Below are 12,793 nucleotides of genomic sequence, written 5' to 3'. Positions count from 1 at the left end.
TACTAGTTATTGACAAAAATAAAACTTAGGACACAGAAAATCGTTTCAGTGTGCGTGGAAGAGTGAGTGAGAGAGAGAAAAAACAAACTATTGTATTCTGTAAAGGGGATGCTCATATTGAAGTTTATACTACAGGGTGGGCCAGACTCAATTAGGCAATTTTTGATTAGATGTTATTTTTATTGATAAATGTTAACAATTGCAGTGGTTACCAAAATGGTATCGCACACACATAAGTCATCGATTTTCAAGATGCTGGTCAAACTGGGCACCACCTAAGAAAACACAGGCTTGCAGTCGCAAAGCAATATTTTTATAGCCTTTCTATATATATTCACCGGAACTTTATTGAACTCATGAACAATCACCTCAAGCAGATATTTCACACTGTCAATGGGATTAGCGTACACCTTGTCTTTGAGGTAACCCCAAAGGAAAAAGTCTGGTGGGGTGATGTCGGGTGATCGGGCTGGCTACACCACAGGCCCTCGACGGCCAATCCAGCGTTGAGGAGAAACTTGATGCAAGAACGCCCGAACAATATTGGCGAAGTGTGGTGGGGCCCCATCTTGTTGCCACCACAGTTCATCAAAGTTCTCTCTCCTCTGAAGTTCTGGGATGACACTTTCCCTCAGCAACTTTAGGTAGGTTTCCCCGTGACGCAACCTTCAAGGAAGAACGGGCCAATCAGTCCTTCGTACGTCACGCCGGCCCACACCATCACTCCCGGGGACTGGAAATCATATTCAATGGTGGACCTGGGGTTCTCTGGCCGCCAATACACGCAGTTGTGTCTGTTGACCGATCCTGATGTGTGAAATTTGGCCTAAGTCCAGATAATATTCCGGATAAGGTCAGGGTTCTCCTGAAACTTGGTTAGCATCAACTCGGCGAACTCAAGTCGCCTGTTGAAGTTGTCCTCGTTAAGAACATGAATAAGCCGTGGATGGTATGGCGTCAGCTTCATGTCACTCGAAACTCTCCGCAAACTTGTCCTCGAAATGTCCAATAGGGCCGACAAACGGCGGGTAGACTTCTATTTCTGAGGAGATGATGCCAGTTCCCCAGTAACACGTGCTTGTGTGTCAGCAGTTCGGACAGTTCTGGGCTGACCAGGATGCTTGGGATTCAAATCACTGGCAGTTTCATCAAACTGCTTGTTTATTCGGACGATTGTCTCCCTGTGGACTGCTGGCGGTCCAAACTCTTCCAACATCCTGCGCTGGACTTCTGATACATTGTTAGTAACTGAGAAAAGGCGCACACATTTTACACGCTGCTCGATAGACAACCGTCTACCGGCCATGACGTTTCCTCGATGCGCACTAAGTAGGCAGAGTGTTGACCTCGTTCCAGCATACCATATGATGCTGCCATCTATCGACAACAAAAGGTACTTTCCCATTATCCCGTGTGTTGTTGGATTGGTTAGTTATTAATGATCAAAAACTGCCTAATTGAGTCTGGCCCACTCTGTACATGAACTGAACACTATACGGTAAGGTCATTGTCTTAGGAAAGGAAAGAAAGAGAAAGTGAGGGAAAAGTGAGACGAAACATAAACAAACAGGAGACCTAAAGTTAACTAAACTAGCAATAACTAGCCAGAACCCAGTGGATGTGATTAACCTCAAGAATTGTGAAGTGCAGTGAATAAAGAAGAGAAGCAGTGATGTCAGGTGGCAAGGCAGTAGATCAACCTGAATGAAAAGATACAAATGGACAATGATTGAACTAATCATAGTATTTTTGGTATGACAAATAAGTTTCTATGTAGCCTTTAGCAGCTAAGAGTGTCAGTAGTAATTAAGGGTTTAGTTCAGTATGTAAGTAACAGAATAAGAGAGAGAGGGAAAGGGAGAAAAAGGAGAGATCAAGAAGGTCCTAGGATTAATGTTTTTTTTTATTATAATACTAAGAAGTTCATTACCTACTACAAACGAATATGGAATCATTCTATTTCATGTCAGCAACCATATTCGCTTGGGAGTATGGAACCGATCTGCCTACCCCAGCTCGATTTAATTTAGTAACATGTTTTGATCTAGGTAAATTAACATGTTCGGTTAGGCTTACTTGTGGCGGCCTCCGTAGTCTAGAGGTAACGTTCCCACCTCATGACTCGTAGTACGCGGGTTCAAATACCCGGCGGAGGTCGTCGAAATTTTAAGGGCGGAAAATTTCAGGGAACAAGTCCTCCGGGAGGGACTTTAGGCCGTGGGTCTCGTGTCGTAGCTTTACGGCACTTAAAAGAACCTCATATCTCCAAAGGAGGTCACTGAGCCAAATTAACGAACGTTTCCCGCCCAATAGCAGTTTCTAATACCTCTGGTAGATGAGGGAGACATTATAGATACCTCTCAGATAGTAGAGCCGGTCTCGCTGGCTGGGCGGGACTGATGGTAAGCACCAGTACCGGTAGGATATAGAGTCTGGTAGAAATAATAGAGGGAAGCACAATGGACCAATACAGGTCTCAGTGCATGGGGAAACCCACCCTCTCCAATAACTAACTAACTAACTAACTAGCTAGGTTTACTTGTAACCTACAGCAAATGGACGAGAGGTACATAGGCTACTTCTTGCTCTCAAGAAGGAATTTTAGCCAAAACTCCCGAAGGAAAAAGACAAAGAAAAACGACTCGTCAACGCAGATGCGAAGTGAAAGAGGAAGACCCCCTGCAGCTTGGTTCTTTAGAAAGTCACACAAAATTTTACTTGTCTGAATCCTTGGAGAACACAATATGTGACAGTTTTGAACCCATAACTCAAATGAGGGGTAGGCTCCCAACCCCAAGCCAAGCGTAACATTTCTCAAGTAACTGACAGGTTTTACGTTAAGTTTTAGCACCTAAATTCCCTGTAATACCCAAACGGATTGGGGGAATACTTAATTAGTGTACTCCAATTTTTTGAAATTGGCCAATCTTCGTAATTTAGTGAGTTGACTTGTGGACCTAGACGACTCCGAGAGTTTCGAGGAGAAGTCATTGGAGGAGTCTTATTCAAGATCACAAATCAAGCGGAAGAAAATTCAATCTAGTGCGATAGTGGCGTCCACTATGGACAAAAGTTTAATAAAGTGTCTTGTGGAACAAAGTGTGTGTGTGTTATAACAGGAGTTCCCACTTCCCTTCCTGAGCGAGACCCTGCCAAACGGCCTGAGGTCAGGATCTCAGCTCTACCGGTGGAACTAGCTACCCGCGACCGCTACCCCCTTATCAATCCTGCACACATTTCCTAAATCTGTAAACTGATAGTAGCAATTTACTGGCCCCCAAACCAAACCTATTAGCCTAAAGGTTAGAGATGTGTATGTATGATAAGTGAAGCAGTGTAAAGCCAGCTGTAGCCGTCGTCACCCGTAGCAGTACAGCAGCCAGCGACGTAAAGAACAACCCGGGAGGACGAGTAGAAGATGGGTCTTCCAACCTGGGGCACGTAACAAAACGGTTACACCCTCTCTGACGAGAGGATTAATCTGTATTTTGTATATGCTGCTAGCCCTTTCCAGCGCAGTCTTTTCAGGTCCATGACTACAGTAGACACCCGTGTGGAGGCGGGGTCTAATACCTCCACCGTGACCCTGCGAGTCGTAGGAGGCGACAAAAAGGGAAGTCTCAAATCTGAGACAATAAAATATGGTCACGAATCCCAATGGACTTGAACCCGAAAAAGACTGCACTGGAAAGGGCATATACAAAGTACGGACCCATTCTTTTCGTCAGAGAGAGCGCCCCATGAAAACAAGACTGTAACTTTCAAACAGCAATAAATATCCGGTCATGAGCCCCAGATGGAGATCGACACCAAGAATGACTGACTGACTGACCGTCAGTCACAATGTAACTTTGTCTTTGACTTGATGGAGAGCAGTTAGTTCTTAGTGTAGCTCCGAGTATAGCAGAAACTAGCTCGCATCCGAAAAAGTGAACAGAAGACTTAACCGAGAGAGTGATCCAAGAAGAAATTATAACAGTGAAGTAGTGGATAATAATTGTACTTGTAAGTATGTGCAAGCGTGTGTTCAATAAATATTCGCTGAATCCGAAACCTACGTACAATTATTCATCGCGTTACTTAAGAGACAGAAGTAGGTTACCAGGAAACACGCGACAATGTTGTAAAATAGGCCTGCTACTCGAGCATTTTCCTGAAGATTAACATTCATTAGGAAAGAACGTCTGAACGGACCAGTAGTCGGATATATTTTATTCACTAATTTTGCGGCACTCTGCTGTCGGTAGCGAAAATACAAGTAAGTGGTCATTCCCTGCTCTCTGATAATACTGTTTGGCTCAATCTGTACCGCTACTGAAATCTATTAGGGAGGAGACTGGTTCGAACCTCTGCCAGGATATTGTTATTTTGACTGAGCTTTATTGTGGGGTTTCTCAGTCTCTCCAGTCGAATGCCAGGAGAGTGCCACAATCTAAGTCACGACTATTTCCTTCCACACTTTTCATTTCATTATTCGTTAAATCATCCCATTCGTACGGTCCTATATAGTCTGAACCACGGCAGTATCGAATGTACCAAAAATTAATACGTCACTGATCCAGAGTCTGTCTAAATGTCTGCAGGCAAAATCCTAACACGTGAGTCTGAATAGTCGACACTGGAGGAGATTTGAGTAGGGTTCCTCTTGAACATAAGTCAATCGTTGTATACTGTGGAACAACATCGTTAGCTACATATAGTAGAAGGCGTGCCCCACGGACTGCAAAAGGAATACGTTTTTACTCTGCTTAATGAAGCGTCTGCCAATTACAGGCTTTTTTGTAACACCATTTGGAGAAGCAATTCGATTACGGCTTTAGAAGCATGATTCTGCTTAAATTGTTCCCTCAGGTCTCAGAGCCGAACACAAAGTGTTCACGCTTGGGGCCGTAGGGAATGTGACATAGGCGGTAAAAGTATTTTTCCCATGTAATCCATGTCAATACCCTGAAGATATAACCTATGTTGTAATGGATACACACTACCTAAATGTTGGTAAAATAACCCCAAAATTTTTCACTTTCGCTATTTTTATCAAACAAAATAAACGTGTCATACTAAATCTGCATATATACTTATGATCTACGCCTACAGAAAAAAAAATTTCCCTCTGCAACAATTCTTTAGATGTCGCTATTAGAAGTAAATTATATATTTTTTATTTGACGGCCCTTTTTCCAACTGCCATGTTAGAAAGCGTTGAAAGACAGGATGACTGTGAATGTTGAATTGAAATGGACTTGGATGGAGGTGGTCATTTCCTGCTCAAAGAAGAATTTTCCTGAAGAAACTGCGAAAAATCTCAGGATATCCATTATTTGGACCGAGATTCGAACCTGACACCTCCCGAATCCACAGAACAATGTGTTTTCATGTTGCATTATTACTTTGTAGTGTTCACAAGTGCAGTCTCGAACGAAACTCTAAAAAGGTAAAGTTTTCCTTGTGCTTAACTAATTAAGCGCTACGACATGAAAACTTATGGGGGAGCGGATGTGTAGACTTTCGTTTATTGACCTCGGTAATAGCTGGAGGTGAGTGGTCACATTCACGTCCGGGCAGTTTTACCCGTAGGGAAAGAGCCCACGTACACATTGGATAGAAGGCTGGCTGGACCCCAGAGGCAGTCTGGAAGATATGGAGAAGTGAAAATTCCTGCCCCCGTTGGGACTCGAACACCGACCCCTTGGTCGTCCAGCACGTAGCCAGTCGCTATACCGACTGCGCTATCCCGGCTCTCCGAAAGAAACTGCAAGATTTTAAATAATAAATCACCGTACACAATTTCAGGATCTAACATTAAATGGCGGTATTTTTGTTCTCATTTTACATAATTGCAAAGCCGCAAGTCCGTACGGTTCATGTATTTCTTTAAAAAGTACAGAGGCTATTCAGGAGCTCACACACACCGACACTGAAGCGTCCCCAAGTCCACAAACAAAAGCATGATGATGCAGAAACTTTAGATAACTGTGAGCCTACTAGGATTAAGGAGTGAAATAGTAGGTTACATACCTAGGGTCGAAGGAAACAGACTTTTCCTTGACGATGAAACCTGTTTCAAAGTACGTCTCTCAGAATGATTTGGTAGTAACTTTATGGAGCTGAGCCCTTCTTGAGAAGTCGCCAGTTGTGCAGCTACTCAAGAACTTCCCAGCATTTTAGGAACCCGAAAGTTCATTATCGTATTCACAAGAGCCCTCCCCTACTCCTTGTCCTGAGCCAATTCGATCCAGTCAATACCACCCCCATCCTATCTCTCTAAGATCCATTTTAATATTTTCCACCCACCTACGTCTTGATCTTTCTAGTGGTCTCTTTCCTTTTGGCTTTCCCACCAATACCCTATTTGTATTCCTCTTCTCCCCCATTAGTGCTACAAGTCCTGCCCAAATCATCTGCGTGGCTTTGTCGTTCTAATTATATTCGGCGAAGAGTACAAGTTATGAAGCTCCTCGTTATATTGTTTGTTAAACATTATCCAAAAATATTGATCCTTGTAATCGAAATAAATTTATCCATACGTTGAGCATTAATTAATTAATTATCATATTTGCATATTTCGAATTGAATGAATATACGAGGTCAACACTTGGGTGGCCATCAGGATGTCTTTCCAAACAGATGGGGACACCCAGAAAATTTCCTAACAAAATTATGTTTGAGCCGTTTAAGATTATTTTACTGAGATCACTGGAATATTTAGGACAGAAGATTATTTGTTTAACAACACATTTACTTCTTATTGTTTTGTATATTTCCTACTTTTCATCCCTTTTGATTTTTTAAAACATCTATGTAGGAAATCTTTGTCTTGCCCATCCTTCCATTTGCCATGGGTCCCTATAGCTCTGCTTTAAATGTAACATCAATTAACTAACCGGAATAAGTAAAATTGGAAGAATTATTGGACTTTACATAAGAGTAAAATTGCATTCAAACGTATACATTGGTGGAAGAATATATCATTCGCCTGCAGTCATAAACCTTACTATTTAATTTTCTTTGGATATTTTTGTATTTATGTCAGATCGATTTTAGTCTGTCTAGGCATGAGCTATGTAACACCAGAGCAAAGAATAAAACAAACCGGATTATCCTGTATGTCAAAATTACACTGCTGCGTAAGTGGTCTCTTTATGTTATTGTATTTTTATCTTACATGCCCAGTAATACTGGTCGGCGAATGTATTTCGAATGCAGTCCTGTCATATGATTCGACCTGATCATTTTGAAGTTGGTAGTAGCGCAGGCCTGGATCAGGGCATCAAGTGCTGATCAGGGGCATCAGAGGAGCGAAGCCCCAGCTGTGTAGCGGGTGGTATCGAGGAGTAGCCATTCTAATATTTGCAGTGCTTGGTGTACAGATAACAAACTGTGGTGTTCTGATGCAAAAACACGCAAGCAGCATCATCTATCAGTGGATTTCTAGCAGTTACTGTTAACTTCGTGTCACAATTATTATGTGAGCTGTTTACGTTTTCCGGCCTTTTCGTTGAAGGCGAAATAGGTCATTTGAAAATGTGACCCATTCAACCCTAGGTCAATATCACTGTCTCATAATATGTCATTTCGATAAATAATGTGAAAGTAAATGGTTTAGTGAATACTATGGCATTCAGTTTAGCGAAGTGTTGTTTTGATTCGGAATTGCCGGATGTTTTTGATTCTGTGATTCAGAAGTGTACCGATCCGGGATGTAAGTAATATTTTTAAAGTGGTAGAGGTACAAAGGTTTTGGTGGTTTAAATCATAATATTAATACACTGGTAGAGAGAAGTGCAATTCGTACAGTTAAGCGATTCGTATTCATAAGTTGGTTATACTGCTGCGCCTTCATGAGCATGATGGCAGATTAGATTATTAGGTTTTAGTGTTATGTTAGCTAGTCTCGTGTATTGCTGCCGCTTTATTTTTCAGGTGGTATTTGATTGAATGTGTTCAGTTTCTTGGCACCGTATTGTTTAACCGTGATTATATTTTGACAGTTATTTATACAAAAGGAAATGTGTGCCAGTGAGTTAATTTTACCTTATTGACATGAATATCGAATTCAGATATTTGTTTCTATTCGAGTAAGGAAAATAGTTGACAGTTCTGAAAATAGTATTCATTTCCAGGTTGCTGTGGTTGCTGCTCAGCGTTGCGGCCCCGTTACAAGCGGCTTGTCGATAATATCTTCCCAGTGAATCCACAGGTATGTAGATGGAACTGTTTAATTGTCCTCTGTGAATGAAATAATCTACAAATAAATCAGATTTAACCACCTAGATAAATATTTACGAATGCAACTCTTGTAACTCCCGGACAAGGCTCCAGAAATATGTCCAGCCACTAGCCCTGAGGCTTATGGCAAGTACATTTTTAGGCCCAGACTCTGGGGTATATTTAATTAAAATGCACACATTTCATGAATTTGGTTTACTTCCATATTCAGGTTATTATTATTATTATAGCGACATGTTACTTGTTTATATACTTCTGTTATTGATGACAGGATCTGACCAGGGACATTTTGAATACTAGGCTAATATTCAAATCACTGTCAAATGTAGCATCCAACACAATAATTTCTGAAACATCTACAGACAATATTTGTGTATTGTACAGTGGGTTTGTGGACAAATGTTAAAGTAAGGTCTAAAAGTTTGTGATGATGGTAAATTGCTACAAGTAATATGTTTTTGGACATTATCCATCGTCTTGTCTATTTTTAAAAATAGGTCCAGAGATAGGGGCTAGCTCTATCTATTGGACCCAACTGAGTAGGTTTTACCTGAGGACGGGGAGAATCTAGTCTCTGAAATGTTCTGTTTTAAAAAAAGAAATAGGACGGTTTTTTAAAAATAGACAAGATGATGGATAATATCCAAAAACATATTACTTGTAAATGTTAAAGTGTATAGCAAATTTTTGTTCTATTTCTGGAGCTTAGCCTTAGAAATTTGGTATTTTGACCTGAGATACTGCTGCAGAGTTTCCTTTTCACTGATATACGATGTGGAGCTTTCATGGCAGCTGAAGTTGATAAAATCTTCTGGTCCTATTGGCTGTGTCAGGCGGTTAAAAATTATGAATGTTTCAGGGACCATCTATGTCCCCGTCATCAGGGTCAGATGTGACATAAGATTCAGATGACCCCCCATCTATATATCAGCCTGTAGCCCATGACTGGAGCTGAACATGAACTGATGCAGTGATAGTGGTCAGAGTCATATGTTTGTTTTGGCACTGTCTCTGGATTGCTTCATCTCAGTACTGCTTTATCATATTAGTCACCAGGTACCAGGACCAACTGAGAATGAAACCCCTGACCCTGTTGAAGTTTCTGGGGTGGAGTGTGATTTCAGTGGCCTCCTTTATTAAGTGGTTCGTGTAACCTGGTGCTCCATCCAGTACACTGGTATTGATGAATTTGTTGTGGCACATTTCAAACTTATGTTCTGCCATTGCTGACTTCTTTGGCTTGTCCAGATGTATGTGCCTCATATGCTCCTTACACCAGGCCTTGATGGTTCTGCCTGTCTGCTCAACATACACTTTGCCCACCCACAAGGGACACAGTATATCAGTGAATTTTAAGCATGGCTTGGCCTTTAGATGTCTAACTGTATGGACAGTTTTCTTCATGAGTATGTGAATTGTCTTAATTTTGTGTTTGGAGAAAAGCCTTCTGATTTTGTTGGAGGCAGCTTGACATGGCTATTCCTGTGGATTTCTCTTTCTGTGTTTTGAGAACTTTGTCTTGGGGCAAGTATATGCATGGCATTAAGGTTGCTGCATTTGTTATGTATGAATGCCCTGTTTAGGTGGAAGATCTCCATGTCTAGGCTGTCCTCGTCACATATGGGTCTTAGCCCATTGGATGAGAGTGCTCAGTGCTGCACCTTTCTGTGATGAATGATGCTCAGAACTCACATGAAGGCAGAGATCTGTATGTTTGGGTTTCCTACATACAGTATGTCCCAGAAAGTTATTTGTCCTTCTGCTCACCAGAACATCTGGGGAAGAGAATGTCTTGTTTTGTTCCATTTCCATGGTGAACTTTATGTTGGCAGCTCCTCCTTTCCCTGTGTCCAAACAGCAGACATGTTGTATGTGTAACTGTACCAGTGTTCTGGCTTCTTGGTGGCTGAGCTTATGGCCTCTTGTTTGAAGGACTCCATGTAGAAGTTGTCTCCTACAGGGGTGAGGGGTATTCCTATGGCTACGCTGCCTTGTTGATCATAGAATGAGCTGTTTTAAAGAAAATAAGTTGTCCATTATATGTATACAGTGGCCTTCCTGTAGTGCGCACAATTTCACGTGTCACTTCACAACATGTTTCGGCAACACAGTGCCATCAGGTGTCCCAACTACGTCAATCTATTGCATTGCTTGCCCTCATATGTTTTCACAAACCATTTAAAAAGTATTTAAAAAGTCCGTATTTGTCAACTACGATAAATTTACACTCGCTAAACTTGTTAAGATAATTCATCTTATTTGTCTTAATTAAAACTTGTATGTGGTTCGTTCACTACGGGGTCGTTTTTCTTATTTTCTGTGTAAACCGCAATAGATGCAATAGATTGACGTAGTTGGGACACCTGATGATGGCACTGTGTTGCCGAAACATGTTGTGAAGTGACAGGTGAAATTGTGTGCCCTACAGGATGGCCACTGTATACATATAATAGATGAAAATCAGTGCAACAGGACGCTAAAATATAACATTAAAAATAAGTTGTGGTGAGGACGTACCTGATGCAAGCTGTGAGAGCAACAGCAGAATGTCTTTCAGCTGGGATTTTAGTAAACAGAGAGACCATGTTGAAACTCACCAACATGTCCATTTCTTGAAGATTTAAGTGCCCCCATTTTTTAATAAGGGCCTCAGAGTTCTTGATATGATGATCTGATTGTCCAACCAGGGGGCAAACCAGAGCTCTCAGATATTTTGCCAGTCCAAATGTTGGTGAGCCAATGCAGTTTGCAGTAAGTCATAGTGACACATTGCTCTTGAGTTTTCAGTAGGCCATAGAATCTAGATGGAACTTAAGCTTGTAGTTTCTCTGAGCAGTCCTGTGAGATGTTTGACTTCTTTATAAGGGAAGTCATTTATCTTTTCATCCTGGAAGTTGATCAGTTCTGAGCTTCTTGTAGAAGTGATCACTCAGTATGTCTTCCATTTTATTTTGGTAATCCTCACTCAGAAGTGCCACTGTTGCATTAATTTTGCCCAGAGGGAGAATCATGAAGCTCTCATCATTCCATAGGATCCCTAGTGTGTCCCATTCTGCTTTAGATGGTTCTTCCTCTGAGGTTTAGCATGCCTCAGGATGTAACTGGCTTGTCATACATCTTCTTTTAGTTGACTTATTTGTGTCTCTCTTTGAATATTGATTGCTTTGCTTTCTTATTATATTGTGTAATACATACACAATAGGAACATGTAACAAGAAATACACAAAATGAATTGTAGTGGTAATGCTATAGACTCGTATTCAGGAGGTACCCTGTTCAGATCTCTGCTAGGACACCTACTGTCCTGACAGAGGTTTTTGTGTGGTTTTCTTCAGTTATATGTATGAAGTAAATGTCAGGATAGTACTTCAGTTAGGCCATAGCCAGTTCATTCCAAATCCTTTGCAATTCTTTGTTCGTCTCTTCTACCATTTGATGCTATACAGGCATACCTCATTTTATTGCACTTCACTTTATTGTGCTTTGCAGATATTGCATTTTTTACAAATTAAAGGTTTGTGGCAACCCTGCATTGAGCAAGTCTATTGGCGCCATTTTTCCAACATCATGTGCTCACTTCATGTCTCTATGTCGCACTTTGGTAATTCTCGCATTATTTAAAATTTTTCATTATTATTATATCCGTTATGGCCATGTTAGGTGGGTCCCTGTCACCACGGCATGGCGCGTCCTCAGGTTGCGGATGGAGGAGACACCCTCCAGTTTTGGAGGGAACCTGTGAATATATTGAATATGCAGTCGTGGACAAACGACAAGGGGTGGCCCTCCAGCTTAGGGGTTGGGCGTGGGGCTAACAACTCCTCACCATAAAAAAATCATTGTTACAAAAATGAACACAAAGCCTCGGACTGGACAGATTCCTTAGATAAACGACCTAAGCTAATGAAAATGGATATGAGATTTGGCACTTGGAATGTTCGAAGTTTGTACAGACCAGGTTCGCTCAGGGTAGTGACAGAAGAAATCTTAAAATATAAGTTAGATATAGCCGGAGTACATGAGGTCAGATGGGATGGAGGTGACATCGTTCCAGCAGGAGACCATACATTTTCTATGTTAAGGGGAATGAAAATCATGAATTAGCTACAGGTTTTTTCATACATAAGAGAATTGTATCAGCAATTAAGAGGGTAGAATTCGTTAGTGATAGGATATCATATATAATACTAAAAGGTCGCTGGTGTAATATCATGTTATGAATGTTCACGCCCCAACAGAAGATAAAATTGATGATATAAAGGATAGATTTTATGAAAAACTAGAACATGTATTTGATAAATTCCCAAAGTACCCTATGAAAATTTTGTTAGGAGATTTCAATGCCAAAGTAGGGAGGGAAGACATTTTCAAACCAATGATTGGGAATGAGAGTTTGCATGTAATTAGTAATGATAATTGAGTTACAGTTGTAAAATTTGCCACATCAAAAAACCTTACTGTCAAAAGTACAATGTTCCCACATTATAACGTCCATAAATTTACTTGGACGTCTCCTGATGGGAAGATACACAATCAAATAGACCGTATTTGATAGATAGGGAATGGC

At 41.0% G+C, this 12,793-nt stretch overlaps 1 protein-coding gene across 2 annotated transcripts in view; it reads left to right on the top strand.

Moving 5' to 3' along the window:
* The first annotated feature begins 7,302 nt into the window (after positions 1–7,302).
* LOC111874559 (protein EFR3 homolog cmp44E) overlaps positions 7,303–12,793 on the top strand; it is a 41,884-nt gene continuing 36,393 nt past the window's right edge. The window contains exons 1-2 of one of the 2 annotated variants that reach the window (XM_023870150.2): positions 7,303–7,699; positions 8,121–8,197. In XM_023870150.2, the coding sequence (XP_023725918.2) occupies positions 7,612–7,699; positions 8,121–8,197 (165 nt within the window). In that variant the 5' untranslated portion in view covers positions 7,303–7,611. Of the gene's footprint in view, positions 7,700–7,855; positions 8,017–8,120; positions 8,198–12,793 lie in introns of those variants that run through there. The other variant, XM_033755497.1, reaches the window with a different exon arrangement.

Source organism: Cryptotermes secundus, unplaced genomic scaffold (genome assembly GCF_002891405.2).
Source record: "Cryptotermes secundus unplaced genomic scaffold, Csec_1.0 scaffold970, whole genome shotgun sequence".
NCBI lineage: Eukaryota > Metazoa > Arthropoda > Insecta > Blattodea > Kalotermitidae > Cryptotermes > Cryptotermes secundus.
Note: the sequence above shows the minus strand (reverse complement) of the source record. Positions and strands in the feature narration are given on the sequence as shown.